The 18,184-nt window shown below is 44.5% G+C and overlaps 1 protein-coding gene across 21 annotated transcripts in view; it reads left to right on the forward strand.

Moving 5' to 3' along the window:
- Nucleotides 1–18,184, forward strand: part of LOC110503741 (E3 ubiquitin-protein ligase TRIP12) — a 53,564-nt gene that overhangs the window by 22,136 nt on the left and 13,244 nt on the right. For 12 of the 21 annotated variants that reach the window (XM_021582229.3, XM_021582232.3, XM_021582230.3 and 9 more), the window contains 17 exons: nucleotides 112–263; nucleotides 358–393; nucleotides 637–732; nucleotides 2,775–2,867; nucleotides 8,678–8,839; nucleotides 8,962–9,030; nucleotides 9,155–9,320; nucleotides 9,529–9,646; nucleotides 9,814–9,970; nucleotides 10,191–10,344; nucleotides 11,756–11,984; nucleotides 12,111–12,229; nucleotides 12,532–12,736; nucleotides 12,853–12,953; nucleotides 15,340–15,514; nucleotides 16,161–16,302; nucleotides 16,566–16,757. In XM_021582229.3, the coding sequence (XP_021437904.1) occupies nucleotides 112–263; nucleotides 358–393; nucleotides 637–732; nucleotides 2,775–2,867; nucleotides 8,678–8,839; nucleotides 8,962–9,030; nucleotides 9,155–9,320; nucleotides 9,529–9,646; nucleotides 9,814–9,970; nucleotides 10,191–10,344; nucleotides 11,756–11,984; nucleotides 12,111–12,229; nucleotides 12,532–12,736; nucleotides 12,853–12,953; nucleotides 15,340–15,514; nucleotides 16,161–16,302; nucleotides 16,566–16,757 (2,366 nt within the window). The remainder of the gene's footprint in view (nucleotides 1–111; nucleotides 264–357; nucleotides 394–636; nucleotides 733–2,774; nucleotides 2,868–8,677; nucleotides 8,840–8,961; nucleotides 9,031–9,154; nucleotides 9,321–9,528; nucleotides 9,647–9,813; nucleotides 9,971–10,190; nucleotides 10,345–11,755; nucleotides 11,985–12,110; nucleotides 12,230–12,531; nucleotides 12,737–12,852; nucleotides 12,954–15,339; nucleotides 15,515–16,160; nucleotides 16,303–16,565; nucleotides 16,758–18,184) is intronic. The other 9 variants (XM_090218273.1, XM_090218274.1, XM_090218270.1 and 6 more) reach the window with 1 other exon arrangement.

Consider the following 18,184-nt stretch of genomic DNA (forward strand, 5'->3'; position numbering starts at 1 on the left):
ATAATCTTATTCAGTTTGATCTTAAAGGCTAAACTGATCCTATATCAGCACGTGAAACTGGCCCTGCTGTTCAGTCTACTCTGACCTGCTTTATCCCTCTTCTCCTCCCAGGCTCCAAAGCTCAGCAGCTGCTGCAGGGCCTGCAGGCCACCGGTGACGAGTCCCAGCAGCTCCAGGCCGCCATCGAGATGTGCCAGCTGCTGGTGATGGGCAACGAGGAGACGCTAGGAGGCTTCCCTGTGAAGAGCGTGGTGCCCGCTCTGGTGAGTCACTCAATTATTTGTCCACCTTTTTGTCTTAAGTCATTTTACACGGTCTTGATTTGATTGGAGTCTCTTATTCCCCTCTTCCTCACAGATCACATTGTTGCAGATGGAGCATAATTTTGACATTGTGAGTATCCTAAGCTTCTATCCTTGGGGGGGCAGTGATATTTGATTTTCACCATGACATTAGGCCTACATTGCAGGTGCTGAAATGTTTCGCAAAGAATGTGCAACACTGCACCCTGTCTCCTAGTTACATTTGGTTGCAAAAAACTATACCTGAGCAGTGTTAACTGTATGGTTCCAGCCAACATGGTTGCTTTGTGGTTATTCTTGTGAAAACTGTATCTTAACCCGTGACTCTGCTCAGATGAACCACGCCTCCCGTGCTCTCACTTACATGATGGAGGCGCTGCCTCGGTCCTCTGCTGTGGTCGTGGACGCCATCCCTGTCTTCCTGGAAAAGGTAGGATGACCCCCTATGCTCAGGTTCAGTAGGCACTAAACACACGCTTTGAAACTGAAACATTCTCATAAAATTTTAAGTATCAAATCAAATTTTATTTGTCACATACACATGGTTAGCAGATGTTAATGCGAGTGTAGCGAAATGCTTGTGCTTCTAGTTCCGACAATGCAGTAATAACCAACAAGTAATCTAACTAACAATTCCAAAACTACTGTCTTGTACACAGTGTAAGGGGATAAAGAATATGTACATAAGGATATATGAATGAGTGATGGTACAGAGCAGCATAGGCAAGATACAGTAGATGGTATAGAGTACAGTATATACATATGAGATGAGTATGTAAACAAAGTGGCATAGTTAAAGTGGCTAGTGATACATGTATTACATAAGGATACAGTCGATGGTATAGAGTACAGTATATACGTATGCATATGAGATGAATAATGTAGGGTAAGTAACATTATATAAGGTAGCATTGTTTAAAGTGGCTAGTGATATATATTTACATAATTTCCCATAAATTCCCATTATTAAAGTGGCTGGAGTTGAGTCAGTGTGTTGGCAGCAGCCACTCAATGTTAGTGGTGGCTGTTTAACAGTCTGATGGCCTTGAGATAGAAGCTGTTTTTCAGTCTCTCGGTCCCAGCTTTGATGCACCTGTACTGACCTCGCCTTCTGGATGATAGAGGGGTGAACAGGCAGTGGCTCGGGTGGTTGATGTCCTTGATGATCTTTATGGCCTTCCTGTGACATCGGGTGGTGTAGGTGTCCTGGAGGGCAGGTAGTTTGCCCCCGGTGATGCGTTGTGCAGACCTCACTACCCTCTGGAGAGCCTTACGGTTGAGGGCGGAGCAGTTGCCGTACCAGGCGGTGATACAGCCCGCCAGGATGCTCTCGATTGTGCATCTGTAGAAGTTTGTGAGTGCTTTTGGTGACAAGCCGAATTTCTTCAGCCTCCTGAGATGGAAGAGGCGCTGCTGCGCCTTCTTCACAATGCTGTCTGTGTGTGGACCAATTCAGTTTGTCTGTGATGTGTATGCCGAGGAACTTAAAACTTGCTACCCTCTCCACTACTGTTCCATCGATGTGGATAGGGGGGTGTTCCCTCTGCTGTTTCCTGAAGTCCACAATCATCTCCTTTGTTGACGTTGAGTGTGAGGTTATTTTCCTGACACCACACTCCGAGGGCCCTCACCTCCTCCCTGTAGGCCGTCTCGTCGTTGTTGGTAATCAAGCCTACCACTGTTGTGTCGTCCGCAAACTTGATGATTGAGTTGAAGGCGTGCGTGGCCACGCAGTCGTGGGTGAACAGGGAGTACAGGAGAGGGCTCAGAACGCACCCTTGTGGGGCCCCAGTGTTGAGGATCAGCGAGGAGGAGATGTTGTTGCCTACCCTCACCACCTGGGGGCGGCCCGTCAGGAAGTCCAGTACCCAGTTGCACAGGGCGGGGTCGAGACCCAGGGTCTCGAGCTTGATGACGAGCTTGGAGGGTACTATGGTGTTGAATGCCGAGCTGTAGTCGATGAACAGCATTCTCACATAGGTATTCCTCTTGTCCAGATGGGTTAGGGCAGTGTGCAGTGTGGTTGAGATTGCATCGTCTGTGGACCTATTTGGGCGGTAAGCAAATTGGAGTGGGTCTAGGGTGTCGGGTAGGGTGGAGGTGATATGGTCCTTGACTAGTCTCTCAAAGCACTTCATGATGACGGAAGTGAGTGCTACGGGGCGGTAGTCGTTTAGCTCAGTTACCTTAGCTTTCTTGGGAACAGGAACAATGGTGGCCCTCTTGAAGCATGTGGGAACAGCAGACTGGTATAGGGATTGATTGAATATGTCCTACCTAGTCCTTTGAAAACATGTCCCACCAGTTCATGCCTTCTGAATGCACCCCAAGTATTTCTAACCCACATGTTGTTCTTCTCTTGTCTTCCATTTCTGTCATTCTCTCATGTGGTTGTTCCGTCTTCATTCAAATGCGGTCATAAACCGGTGGTGGCTATGCTAATGGATCTATCTCTCTCCTCTTTGCCTGCAGCTTCAGGTGATCCAATTCATTGATGTGGCAGAGCAGGCCCTGACTGCCTTGGAGATGTTGTCAAGGCGTCACAGCAAAGCCATTCTGCAGGCTGTAAGTGTTTCTCCCTCTGTCTCCCACTTGTGGCTCAGCTCTGCCTCTCTCTCTCTCTCTCTCATGTCATCTCTGCTCCCTACACGGGTCTCATTGGCTCACCTTAAAATAAGTTAACGGTGGTGGCTGTAAGATAGCTGTGCAACAGGTTTTCCGTTAGCCGGAAATAGGCGGCTTTTGTGGGGGGGGTCGATAAATAAAACTTTTGCCGGCCAAAAAGACCTGGAGTAAAAAAATCCACTTGCAAAATAATGCTTTTTATTAATTGATTGAAATATCAGTCGATTGAAATACAGTCGACTTATGCTTATCAGTCTAAAGGTTAATTACATATTTGTTATTATTAAATTTGCCTGTGTATTTATTAGTCATGTATCTTGTTTATCCAACACAACTATCACCGCGTACAGTCTATTTTGAGCGGGATTTCACCTGCAGCTCCTCAGCTGGTTGCTGCTGGAATAAAACAAGCTTTTATAAACCCTATTTGCAACAATTCTAAATGCAATCGCGTGTTAACAGTTTTGGTGCACGATTTTAAAACAAGCTGTTTTTATTAACTTGTAATTGAAGCGCACCTCCCATTCAAGTGCAGGCAACAGCCTATCAGCTCTTCACATACAGTGGGGCAAAAAAGTATTTAGTTAGCCACCAATTGTGCAAGTTCTTCCACTTAAAAAGATGAGGCCTGTAATTTTCATCATAGGTACACTTCAACTATGACAGACAAAATGAGAAAAAAAATCCAGAAAATCACATTGTATGATTTTTAATGAATTTATTTGCAAATTATGGTGGAAAATAAGTATTTGGTCAATAACAAAAGTTTATCTCAATACTTTGTTATATACCCTTTGTTGGCAATGACAGAGGTCAAACGTTTTCTGTAAGTCTCCACAAGGTTTTCACACACTGTTGCTGGTATTTTGGCCCATTCCTCCATGCAGATCTCCTCTGGAGCAGTGATGTTTTGGGGCTGTTGCTGGGCAACACAGACTTTCAACTCCCTCCAAAGATTTTCTATGGGGTTGAGATCTGGAGACTGGCTAGGCCACTCAAGGACCTTGAAATGCTTCTTACGAAGCCACTCCTTCATTGCCCGGGCGGTGTGTTTGGGATCATTGTCATGCTGAAAGACGCAGCCACGTTTCATCTTCAATGCCCTTGCTGATGGAAGGAGGTTTTCACTCAAAATCTCACGATACATGGCCCCGTTCATTCTTTCCTTTACACGGATCAGTCGTCCTGGTCCCTTTGCAGAAAAACAGCTCCAAAGCATGATGTTTCCACCCCATGCTTCACAGTAGGTATGGTGTTCTTTGGATGCAACTCAGCATTCTTTGTCCTCCAAACACAACAAGTTGAGTTTTTACCAAAAAGTTATATTTTGGTTTCATCTGACCATATGACATTCTCCCAATCTTCTTCTGGATCATCCAAATGCTCTCTAGCAAAACTTCAGACAGGCCTGGACATGTACTGGCTTAAGCAGGGATACACGTCTGGCACTGCAGGAGGCTTTGTTACTTTGGTCCCAGCTCTCTGCAGGTCATTCACTAGGTGTGGTTCTGGGATTTTTGCTCACCGTTCTTGTTATCATTTTGACCCCACGGGGTGAGATCTTGCGTGGAGCCCCGGATCGAGGGAGATTATCAGTGGTTTTGTATGTCTTCCATTTCCTAATAATTGCTCCCACAGTTGATTTCTTCAAACCAAGCTGCTTACCTATTGCAGATTCAATCTTCCCAGCCTGGTGCAGGTCTACAATTTTGTTTCTGGTGTCCTTTGACAGCTCTTTGGTCTTGGCCGTAGTGGAATTTGGAGTGTGACTGTTTGAGGTTGTGGACAGGTGTTTTCTATCCGGATAACAAGTTCAAACAGGTGCCATTAATACAGGTAACGAGTGGAGGACAGAGGAGCCTCTTAACCTGTTGGTGTTAGGGGGCATTATTTTCTTTATTGGAAAAAAAACGTTCCTGTTTTAAACGGGATATTTTGTCAGGAAAAGATGCTAGAATATGCATATAATTGACAGCTTTCGATAGAAAACACTAATGTTTCCAAATCTGTAAAGATATTGTCTGTGAGTATAACAGAACTGATGTTGCAAGCGAAAGCCTGAGAAAAATCCAATCCGGAGGTGCCCCAGGTTTTGAAAGCGCTGCGTTCCAATGACTCCCTATTTGGCTGTGAATGTACCATCAACGAGCTTACGCTTTCTACGTATTCCCCAAGGTGTCTACAGCATTGTGACGTAGTGTTATTCATTTCTGTTGAAGAATAGCCGTATGGGGGCACATTGCGTAAGTGGTCACATGGTGGCTCCGAGAGAGATTCTCGCGTAAAGTGCAGAGGTAGCCATTACTCCAATCGGTCCTAGAGAAAAAGGAATTGTCCCGATGGATATATTATCGGATAGATATAAGAAACACCTTGAGGATGGATTCTAAACAACGTTTGCCATGTTTCTGTCGATATTATGGGGTGATTAACAAAAGGCTAAGCTGTGTTCCAATATATTTCACTTTTGATTTTCTTTCTTTCACTTTTGATTTTCATGAATACGAATATTTTTCCGTTATGCTAATTAGTGTAAGATGACGAAAACGGTCCCGTTCACGGGATGGGTTGTCACTAGAGCTTAAAGAAGAAGGTACAGGTCTGTGAGAGCCAGAAATCTTGCTTGTTTGTAGGTGACCAAATACTTATTTTCCACCATAATTTGCAAATGAATTCATTAAAAATCCTACAATGTGATTTTCTGGATTTTTTTCTTCTCATTTTGTCTGTCATAGTTGAAGTGTACCTATGATGAAAATTACAGGCCTCATCTTTTTAAGTGGGAGAACATGCACAATTGGTGGCTGACTAAATACTTTTTTGCCCCACTGTACCACTTTACAATGTGAGCTAGAGGCAGTATGTTTTTTGAAATGATTTGAATCCTGTATGTTTTTTATTTAATGAGACATGGCTTACCTTGCTTCAAAGTAGCCTTTTGTCAAAATCTGACCATGGAGGCAATTATTTTCTATAGACATCATAGGTGGTGGGTGAGTTTCAAGTTTGGGAAGTTTGTGTCGTACCATTTCTACTGTTCTGCATGCCAGTTATGTTCATATGCGTATTTTCGTGGAACAGTCATTTAAAGTATTACGTTTTTGTTTCTCAATTATTGTCACGTGGTTACTCATAAAAAATCTGAATGAATCATTTAAGAAGTCAAATAATGCGACTAAGGCTCTACCTTATGAACGAACACATTGACTACCACGTGATCCGTCGACAGCTAAAGAACTCATAGCCTAAAGGCCAATGCAGCAGTAGGCCTATAACTTCCATTGATCTTTCACACTGGGGATTGGTGATTATCGAAGGGGAGATTGTTGGAAAGATTTTTCAAATAGCTTGCTGAGAGGAGAATGAGAATGGTAAATGACTAATACGTGCGTTTGGAAAGAAGTAGAATGTGCTCAACCAACATAAATGTCTAGACATCATTGGACAGGAAAGGGCACAATGCTCACTCACCATAAAAATAAATAAAACATTTAAGAGAATGTTAAAAGATTGACATTTTGGCCTTCAATGGCATGCATTAACAGGAATGTATGTAACCAAATGACAGGGATTGACGGTACATTTACCATCTCGTTCCAAAATCATGGCATTAATATGGTGTTGATTTCCCCCTTTTTGCTCCATCTTTAGATTCCCCCTCTAAGTTTCTAACATATTTTCATCTGTCCCATATGGAACTGCTATCAACGGTGCTGGTTAGAATGGTGTTTTCCTGTGAATTGCATTTTGGCAAATGTTTGAAAACCTATTGGCTGCTTTATTACATGAGTTGCATGTTCTGTTAATATGTATTACCATAATGTAAATTAGATATGTCCTTCTGAGCAGCGTGGGGGTAGCCCTGATGGGTTATCCACCCAATGCATATGGGTCTAGTAAATTCTCAAATGGATGTTTAATTAAAATCATCCCGGTCACATTGTCCGGTGCCAGATCTTAACTTAACAGAAACCCTGTTGTGCAGTGATGCATAAATGTAGTAATTTAAATGTTGTGTATAGGGATGGAAAGATTAACGGAAGCCCTTTTTGATTTCAACAATTTGGTCAGAGATCCCTCAGTGTTGAAGGCCAACTCTGTGTTTGTATGAATAAGAATATCGCTTTACCCTAGGGTAGGGGGCAGCATTCGGAATTTTGGATGAAAAACGTGGCCAAATTAAATTGCCTGCTACTCAGACCCAGAAGCTAGGATATGCATATCATTTGGATAGAAAAGCCAGTGAAAGTGCAGGGCGCCAAATTCAAACAGCAATCTCAATTAAAATTCCTCAAACATACAAGTATTATACACAATCTTAAAGATAAACTTCTTGTAAATCCAACCACAGTGTCCGCTTTCAAAAAGGCTTTACGACGAAAGCATACCATGCGATTATGTTAGGTCAGCACCTAGTCAAAAACGCAGCCATTTTTCCAGCCAAAGAGAGGAGTCACAAAAAGCAGAAATAGATCAAATGAATCACTAACCTTTGATCTTCATCAGATGACTCATAGGACTTCATGTTACACAATACATGTATGTTTTTTTCAATAAAGTTCATATTTATATCCAAAATCTGTTTACATTGGCGCGCAATGTTCAGTAATGTTTTGCTTCCAAAACATCCGGTGATTTTGCAGAGAGCCTCGTCAATTTACAGAAATATTAATCATAAATGTTAATGGAAATACCAGTGTTATACATGGAATCTCCTTAATGCAACCGCTGTCAGATTTCAAAAAAGCTTTACTGAAAAAGCACACCATGTAATAATCTGAGTACAGCGCTCAGACACCAAAACAAGCCATACAGATACCCGCCATGTTGTGAAGTCAACAGAAGTCAGAAATGGCATTAGAAATATTCATTTACCTTTGATCTTCATCAGAATGCACTCCCAAGAATCCCAGTTCCACAATAAATGTTTGTTTTGTTCAATAAAGACCATAATTTATGTCCAAATACCTCCTTTTGTTAGCGCATTTAGTTCACAAATCCAAATTGATGAGGCGCAGGCATACTTAGTCCAGACAAAGTCCAAAAAGTTATATTACAGTTCGTAGAAACATGTCAAACGATGTATAGAATCAATCTTTAGGATGTTTTTAACAAATCTTCAATAATATTCCAACTGGACAATTCCTTTGTCTTTAGAAATGAAAAGGAACGCAGCTAGCTCTCACTGCTGCGCGCATGACTTAGCTCATGGCATTCTGCCAGACACCTGACTTAAACAGCTCTTATTCTCCCCCCTTCACAGTAGAAGCCTGAAACAAGGTTGACTGTTGACATCTAGTGGAAGCCTTTTGAAGTGCAATCGGACCAAATTTCCACTGTATATTGGATAGGCAAACCTCAGATTTCCCACTTCCTGGTTGGATTTTCTCAGGTTTTTTCCTGCCAAATGATTTCTGTTATACTCAGACATCATTCAAACAGTTTTAGAAACTTCAGAGTGTTTTCTATCCAAATATAATAATATGCGTATCTTAGCTTCTGGGCCTGAGTAGCAGGCAGTTTACTCTGGGCACCTTATTCATCCAAGCTACTCAATACTGCCCCCCATCCATAAGAAGTTAAGAAATTAAAGGGAGTAGAATGAAAGCCATTTTTGTATTCACACATTTTGTGGGACCCCCTTCCTCCCTCCTGTCTCACTTTATTTTGTAAGATCTAAATCTGTCCCCATATGTGCCATCTATCCCTATCCTTGTGTATAACTGTGGGGTGTTTCTTGTGTCATGCAGGGTGGTCTGGCTGACTGTCTGCTGTACCTGGAGTTCTTTAGCATCAACGCCCAGAGGAACGCCCTGGCCATTGCCGCCAACTGCTGCCAGAGCATCACCCCTGACGAGTTCCACTTTGTCTCTGACTCTCTGCCACTGCTGACCCAGAGACTCACACACCAGGTACACACACGTTCACCTTTTACATGCTCTATGTTGCAGGTGAGGTTGGTGTTGTCTGTGGCATGTTACCTGTGAAAACGTGTCAGTTGTCTAATGTGGTTATTCCTCCCCCCCACGTACAGGATAAGAAATCTGTCGAAAGCACTTGTCTCTGTTTTGCCAGACTGGTGGATAACTTTCAACACGAGGAGGTGAGTGAGGTGGTTCTACTTGACACATTTCTTTGGCTCTAACATCTCTCACCCTCCCGAGCAGACCCATGATGATGTTATCACGATGACTGACCCTTGACCTCTGTATGGCCATTGTCCACAGAACCTGCTGCAGCAGGTGGCCTCGCGGGACCTGCTGACCAACATCCAACAGCTGCTGGTGGTCACCCCGCCTGTGCTCAGCTCGGGCATGTTCATTATGGTGGTGCGCATGTTCTCCCTCATGTGCTCCAACTGCCCCTGTCTGGCTGTGCAGCTCATGAAGCAGAGTGAGTGGCTCACAGACCGACACACACGCTTTCTATCTGTGCATATTTACCCTTCTCACTTGAATAAAGCCTATCAATGCAGCTTACAAAATCTTGGGGAAGTGAAATATATAATGGCAGTCTAAATGCCTCCAAGGCTAAAGTCCTTGACTGTGTCTAAGCCAGTTGCCTGTGGAAAGAGTGTACTAGGAACGTTGTCTTTGTTCAGATATTGCAGAGACTCTGCGCTTCCTTCTGTGCGGCGCAGCCAACGGTAGCTGTCAGGAGCAGATTGACCTGGTGCCCCGGAGCCCACAGGAGCTCTATGAACTCACCTCACTCATCTGGTAAGGAAACCCCCCTGCTGCTGCTTTCAACGTTACAACAACCTTTTCTGCCCCAATGGTGGACGTACATAAAGATGGCAGCCTCCATGCACTCACCACATGCCTTGTTTGCGAAGTTTACTGATGCACTTTGCTAACTGTCTTTTTGTTGTCTCCCCCACCACCAGCGAGCTGATGCCCTGCCTTCCTAGAGAGGGCATCTTTGCTGTGGACCTCATGCTGAAGAAGGGCAGTGCCCAGGCCACAGAGGGGGCCATCTGGCAGTGGAGGGACGACCGGGGCCTGTGGCACCCCTACAACCGCATCGACAGTCGCATCATTGAGGTAAAGAACAGACATGCTGCTCCGCTCCATTATTAGGGACTTTCTTTTCATCCAGACTTGGGGCCCAGAGTTTCTCTTCAGGTTGTCCGGGAAAACTCTTGGCCCTACCTATACTACAACAAAGTAGACCTTCTTCGTATGTTGTGAGCTGTGTGAATCCCCTGTGTAGCCCAGTGTTACACTAACGTCTGGGGGTGTCTGGTTCTCTCTTCCTCTCCAGACGGCCCACCAGAACGGAGAGGACGAGATCAGCCTGTCCACCCTGGGCCGCGTCTACACTATTGACTTCAACTCTATGCAGCAGATAAACGAGGACACTGGCACAGCACGGGGTATCCAGAGGAAACCCAACCCCTTAGCCAACCCCACTACTGGTGAGAGACACTCCACCATTCTTTCTAGTGATAGACTATCCCCAAACCGGTGTCAGTTGTATGCGTCTCGTGTCAGTTGATGTAGTATAATGCCCTGATTGGTTCTGAGACTAGCTCTATTCACCTAAATTTTTAGCTTGGTCCCTGCCCCAAGTTATTGGTTCTTTGAACAAAGTAGTCCCATTGAGGAAAGATTATCTCTTTCCCAATGGAGAAATGCTCATGAGAGGCAGCTCTTAACTTCTTGACGCACCCATCCTGTTAGCGGGATCATTTTCATCAACACCCGCTGAATTGCAGCGCGCCAAATTCAAATTAAATTACTAAACATATTTAATTTTCATGAAATCACAAGTGCAATATAGCAAAACGCAGCTTAGCTTGTTGTTAATCCACCTGGCGTGTCAGATTTCAATACAGCTTTTCGGCGAAAGCATAACAAGCATTTATGTAAGAACCTCTCTCTCAGTAGACAAATATTACAAACACCTAGCAGCCAAGTAGATTGATCACGAAAGTCAGAAAAGCCATAGATTAAATCGCTTACCTGTGATTATCTTCAGATGTTTTCACTCACGAGACTCTGTTACACAATAAATTTTCCTTTTGTTCCATGAAGATTATTTTTTTATATCCAAAATACCTCCATTTGTTTGGCGTGTTATGTTCAGAAATCCACAGGCTCGAGCGGTCACGACATCGCAGATGAAAATTCCAAATAGTATCCGTAATGTCCACAGAAACCTGTCAAACGTTTTTTATAATCAATCCTCAGGTTGTTTTTAAAATATATAATCGATAATATATCAACCGGGACTGTCGCTTTTTCAATAGGAGAGGGAGAGACAATGGCTGCCCCACTCTGTTGCGCAAGCAAAACTCATGTGAAAACCCAGCTATCCACTGACGCGATGTTATCTTTCTCGCTCATTTTACAAAAATAAAGCCTGAAACTATGTCTTAAGACTGTTGACACCTTGAGGAAGCGATAGGAAAAGGAATCTGGTTGATATCCCTTTAAATGGAGCGAAGGCAGGCTATGGAACATGGCGCTTTCAAAATAGAAGCCACTTCCTGGTTTGATTTTCATCAGGTTCTGTTATACTCACAGACAATATTTTGACCGTTTTGGAAACTTTTAGTGTTTTCTATCCTAATATGACAATTATATGCATATTCTAGTTTCTGGGCCTGAGAAATAGGCCGTTTCAAATGGGTACGTTTTTTTTAGCCAAAAATGAAAATCCTGCCCCCTACACTCAAGAAGTTAAAGCATCTCTTTGTAAACTTTTGTGAAATTGAACAGGCTACTTTGTTTTTATTCTGCACTAGCTGATGGAATCCAATTTCTCCTTTTTGAGTCAAAAGAACTATAAAATCTTACATGAGTGTTCCTCTGCCTGTCCCCCAGGGGGTCACCAGGAGGTGAGACGGGAGGATGCACGGGCCCAGCTGATGAAGGAGGACCCTGAGCTGGCCAAGTGCTTCATCAAGACCCTGTTCGGTGTGCTGTACGAGGTGTACAGCTCGTCGGCCGGCCCAGCCGTCAGACATAAGTGCCTCCGAGCCATCCTCAGGATCATCTTCTTCGCCGATGCCGAGCTCCTCAAGGACGTGCTGAGAAACCACGCTGTGTCCAGGTGAACTTTTGCTCTCAACCTTGGTGTGCTCTTGAGTCAAGATGTCTGCCTCCTTGGACAAAAAGCAATAGCCAGTGTCTTTACACTACACCTGAACCTCAGTATTTGTCTTTTTCCTTCTCCCAGTCACATTGCCTCCATGCTGTCCAGCCAAGACCTGAAGATTGTAGTTGGCTCTCTGCAGATGGCCGAGATCCTCATGCAGAAGCTGCCCGACGTATTCAGTGTCTTCTTCAGAAGAGAAGGTAATGGATCCTGTCTGTGTCTCCTCCCCAGAGGAGCTGACCTGTAATGACCCAAAAAAGCACAGCTCTTTTCTAGCACCAGGAGATGACCTGTTATGATGGATCCTCAACTGCTATTTGAGCTTCAATGTATTTTAGAAAAGTCAGAAAATTGATGTCACACCGTAATGTACCTTGTCATGGACCACAGAAGGCTGTTTATCCAGCTAAATGTCAGATTTTCCCTGATTTATTGAATCACAATTCAGAGAATCGGGGTAAAGAGGATTTTCAATGTATTCCATCTGCCCTCCCCTGTCCAGGTGTTATGCACCAGGTGAAGAACCTGGCTGAGTCAGAGGCCTTCCTTACCAGTCCCCCAAAGGCGTGCACCAGCGGCACAGCTAGCCTGTGTACCACCACCATCAGCACTGCGACCACTACGGCGGCCTCCAACGCCACCCCAGACCTGGGCTCGCCTAGCTTCCAGCACAGCATGGACGACTCACTAGACCTCAGTCCACAGGGGTGAGAACACGAGTACTAAATACATTTGAATGTGCACGTATGATGGGTCAGATATACCACACAGAAGTAAACTCTCCTTCTTCATAGAACAACATTAATCTGTTCCTCTCTCCTAGGCGGTTAAGTGATGTGCTGAAGAGAAAACGTCTGCCTAAGAGAGGGCCCAGAAGGCCCAAGTACTCTCCTCCCAGGGATGATGACAAAGTAGACAATCAGGGTAATTGTTGTTATTGGAACTCTCCTACAATCTTTAAGACCGGATGCCAATGGTTCTCACAGGTGACACTAAAGCTAAGTGTCAATGATACATTTGTAGCACTAAAGGTAAAATTCCTTGACCAAAAGTATGTGGACACCTGAATATCTCATTCTAAAATCATGGGCATTAATGTGGAGTTGGTCCCCCCTTTGCTCCTATAACAGCCTCCGCTCTTTTGGGAAGGCGTCCCGCTAGATGTTGGAACATAGCTGGGGGGACTAGCTTCCATTCAGCCACAAGCATTGGTGAGGTCGAGCACTGATGTTGGCCGATTAGGCCTGGCTCACATTCGGCGTTCCAATTCATCCCAAAGGTCTTTGATGGGGTTGAGGTCAGGGCTCTGTGCAGGCCAGTCAAGTATTAACCTGTATGGACCTCGCTTTGTGCATGGGGGCATTGTCATACTGAAACAGGAAAGTGCCTTCCACAAAGTTGGAAGAACAGAATCGTCTAGAATGTCATTGTATGCTGTAGCGTTAAGATGTCTATTTACTGGAGCTAAGGGGCCTAGCCCGTACCAGGAAAAACAAGCCCCAGACCATTTCCTCCTCCACCAAGCTTTACAGTTGGCACTAGGCATTGGGGCAGGTAGTGTTCTCCTTGCATCCACCAAACCCAGATTGGTCCGTCGCCCTGCCAGATGGTGAAGTGGGATTCATCACTCCAGAGAACGCATTTCCACTACTCCTGAATCTAATGGCGGCGAGCTTTACGCCACTGCAGCCGACGCTTGGCATAGGGCATTATGATCTTAGGCTTCTGTGCGGCTGCTCGGCCATGGAAACCCATTTCATGAAGCTCCCGACGAACACTTCTTGTGCTGACATTGCTTCCAAAGACCGTTTGCAACCGAGGACAGGCTATTTTTACGCGCTTCAGCACTCGACGGGCCCGTTTTGTGAGCTTGCGTGGCCTACCACTTCGCAGCTGAGCTGTTGTTACTCCTAGACATTTACATTTTACAATAATAGCACTTACAGTTGACTGGGGCAGCTGTAGCAGGGCAGAAGTTCGACGAGTAAACGGTGCCACGTTGAAAGTTTCTGAGCTGTTCAGTAAGGCCATTCTACTGCCAATGTTTGTCTATGGAGATTGCAAGGCTCTGTGCTCAATTTTATACACCTGTTAGCAACAGCTATGGCTGAAATGGCCAAATCCACTAATTTGAAGGGGTGTCCACATACTTTCTTTTGTAATATATAGTGTTTGTACTGAACCCAAATATAAACGCAACATGTAAAGTGTTGGTCCCATGTTTCATGAGCTGAAAGAAAAGATCCCAGAAAAAATAAAAAGCTTATTTCTCTGAAATTGAGCACATTTGTTTACATCCCTGTTCGTGAACATTTGTCCTTTGCCAAGATAATTAATCAACCTGACAAGTGTGGCATATCAAGAAGCTGATTAAACAGCATGATCATTACACAGGTGGACCTTGTGCTGGGGACAATAAACGGCTACTCTAAAATGTGCAGTTGTCACAACACAATACCACAGATGTTTTGAGGGAGTGTGCAATTAACATGCTGACTACAGGAATGTCCACCAGAGCTGTGTCTAGAGAATTTCGTATTAATTTCTCTACCATAAGCCACCTCCAACATCGTTTTCGAGACTGGCAGTACATCCAACCAGCCTTGCAACTGCAGACCACGTGTAACCACACCTGCCCATGACTTCCACATCCGGCTTCTTCACCTGCGGAATCATCTGAGGGGGTGCTGAGGAGTATTACAGTCTGTAACTTGGTGAAATAGTTGCACTTTGCGTTATGTTTTTGTTCAGTAATATAAACGTGTAGGTTTTTTACTATGACATTGTTTTGCATTCATTCAAATCAACATACAGTGGTGAATTTTGTTATCTGCAGCCAGTCGCTACTCTGGCGTGACTGTTCATTACTAAGTGCAAGAGCAACTCGACATGTGGCATCGTTGGTCTCTATGCCTCTTTGTGCCTGGACTCCTGGTATATCTGTCGAGACAGACATTTATGCAGAATGCAAACACACTCCTTGTGATTTTCTTTACCCAAAATAAATAAATGCATCGTGACTAGACTCTGACTATTTCTAACTACTGTAGCAGCGTTTCCCAAACTTGGTCCTGGCCACCCCAAGGGGTGCAGGTTTTGTTTTTTGCTCTACACAGCGGATTCATATAATTGACTAATCATGAAGCTTTGATTATTTGAATCAGCTGTCTAGTGCTAGGGCAAATACCAAAACGTTCACCCCCTTGGGGTCCCCAGGACCCAGTTTGGGAAACGCTGAAGTATAGGGTATCATTTGAGACAGACTTTGTCGTGTTTCATCCTGTGACTAACCATTTTCCTGTTTCTACAGCCAAGAGTCCTACCACTACTCAGTCCCCCAAATCCTCCTTCTTGGCCAGTCTGAACCCCAAGACCTGGGGCAAGCTGGGCGCCCAGACCAACAGCACCAACTCTGAGCCCTCTCGCACGGCCGGGGTGAGCGGCATGGCACGCGCCCCTCCCAAGGACTCAGTCTCCAACAACAGGTAAGACGAAGACTAATGTTGTGGTGGTGATGACAAGTGTTGCTTTTATAGCAGTGTTGGTAGTACTGATGATAAAGTTGGTAATTGTGGCGATTTATAATAGTTGTGTTGGTGATATCATTAGCTCGCTCAGAATGTTATTAGGGCTGCGTTCATTCTAAAAATTGTGTGACACGTTCATTTAAACGGATACGGCGTTCTGAAAGATAAGTTGAAAATCGTGGAGGTGTTGGGTTGTGCAAATATGAGGATTCAAAATGCACCGCTGCCCTTGTTTTAAATTAGTCACGCATTGCTTCAAGCTACACCCCACCACACAGAGCAAACGTACTTCAGTCTGTTCAAGAACATTTTGGGGAAGGTGTCTTTCAGTAAAAACTGTCACGTAATGTAGCAAGTGTTTAATCCAGGGGTGTCAAACAAATTTTGCCCTGCAGTCGGCATTACCCGAGGTCCTGAGAGCCACACTTAAAATTGCATGGGTTCGCGGGCCGGATCTCCCCTCGGACAACCACCTCCAATGGTTTTTGAGAGGGACTTATGAAATTAAGGACTGGAGGAAACAATGATTTGACAGCTAGTAATATCTTCAGACAACCTTGGTGGTGGTGGTGATGATAATGATAGCCCCCCTCCCCCCACACAGGGACAAGATCAAGGCCTGGATCAAAGAGCAGGCCTGTAAGTTTGTGGCTCGCTACTTCAACACTGAAAAAATTGATGGCAGCAACCCCGCACTGAATGTACTCCAGAGACTCTGCACCGCCACGGAACAGCTCAGCCTGCAGGTACTGTACTCCACAATAGTCTTCTGTGTTGTAGTTTTGCGCACTTTGACAATAAATACATACTCATTAGTTGCCATTTTGGAGTCTGCTTTGCCGACCCTGTTCGCTAATACTAATTTGCAAAAACAGGTTGTTTTGCTGTGCAGTTTTGATAGTACCCTGTACCATCCACACTGCTAGCTAATGACAAGGTAATTAAGGTATGGTAGTGAGTGACTTGGGATATGAAGATAACATTCCTGACTGTTGTCACCCCCCCCCAGATGGACGGTGGTGTGGAGTGCCTCGTGGAGATCTGCAGCATCGTGTCAGAGTCGGACGTGTCGTCGTTCGAGATCCAGCATAGCGGCCTGGTCAAGCAGCTGCTGCTCTACCTGACCTCCAGCAGTGACCGTGACCTGGTCAGCCGTGACGTTCGCCTCAAGAGGTTCCTGCACGTCTTCTACGGCTGCCCGGTAAGTCTGTGTTCGGCTGGGCAGATGCACAGAACTTGAATAAGATTCTATTTCTCTGGTCAGAAGCTCGTCTTTCGCCAGATGAAGACTTTCATCCTTTCTCAGCATCCAGTGACTGACAAGGGAGCCAACTCCAGTCTTTTAGTCCATGTAGACAGAGACTGGAGCTCAAGGCCCTAGTTATTGGCTATACAACTCATGACTCTAAATACAGTATTAAGGAGGGTTTGCGCTCAGGCTAGAATGAATGGCGGCTGGTGTGTAGGAGTAAAAATATCTAGACTTCAAAAGGTACTCACTCAACAACGCCCCGCCCTCTGAGTTTTGTGACCTACTTGAGTATTGCATCTATTGCTTATTTTATTGTTATGTAGCCTAGACCAGTGTTTCCCAGCTCGGGTCCTCAAGTACCCACAACAGCACACATTTTTGTTGTAGCCCCGGACAAAAACACCTGATTCAACTCATTGATGGCTTGATGATTAGTAGACAAGTTGAGTCGGGTGTTTTTCTCCGAGGCTACAACAAACATGTTGGAGGGACTGGAGTTGGGGAAACACTGGCCTAGATGTTGTCTTTTATTTATTTTATTGTGAGACATTTAAATTGTCAAAAAAAAAAATTGTCTTCTACATATTCCCTGTTATTATACATTGACTTCCTATTCGCCATTATCAAAATTAACTATAGCTGCTTGCTCCAGTTACTCACAGCAGGTGTCTTAAGTACATGTCTCCTTCATTTGTTTGTACAGCGCAGATGAAGGCTGAAGCGTATGCTCCTTTTTTATTCATACCGAACAAAAAATATAAAGGCAACATGCTATAATTTCAAAGATTTTACTGAGTTACAGTTCATATAAGGAAATCATTCAATTGAAATCCATTCATAAGGCATTATCTATGGATTTCACATGACTGGGAATACAGATATGCGTCTGTTGGTCACAGATACCTTAAAAAAAAGTAGGGGAGTGGATCGCGACACATCTCCTTCGCATATAGTTGATCAGGCTGTGGAATGCTGTCCCACTCCTCTTCACTGGCTGTCTGAAGTTGCTGGATATTGTCGGGAACTGGAACATATTGTCGTACACTTCGATCCAGGGCATCCCAAACATGCTCAGTGGGTGACATGTCTGGGTTTGCAGGCCGTGGGAGAACTGGGACATTTTTAGCTTACAGGAATTGTGTACAGATCCTTCCGACATGGGGCTATGCATTATCAGGCTGAAACATAAGGTGATGGCGGCGGATGAGTGGCACAATAATGGGCCTCAGGATCTCGTCACGGTAACCGCCTGCCCACACAACGCCATACACGTGGTCTGCGGTTATGAGACCGGTTGGACATACTGCCAAATTCTCTAAAACAATGTTGGAGGTGGCTTATGGTAGAGAAATTAATGTTCATTTCTCAGACAATAG

This window comes from Oncorhynchus mykiss, chromosome 24, assembly GCF_057628025.1.
Source record: "Oncorhynchus mykiss isolate SJ-2025 chromosome 24, ASM5762802v1, whole genome shotgun sequence".
Taxonomy (NCBI): domain Eukaryota; kingdom Metazoa; phylum Chordata; class Actinopteri; order Salmoniformes; family Salmonidae; genus Oncorhynchus; species Oncorhynchus mykiss.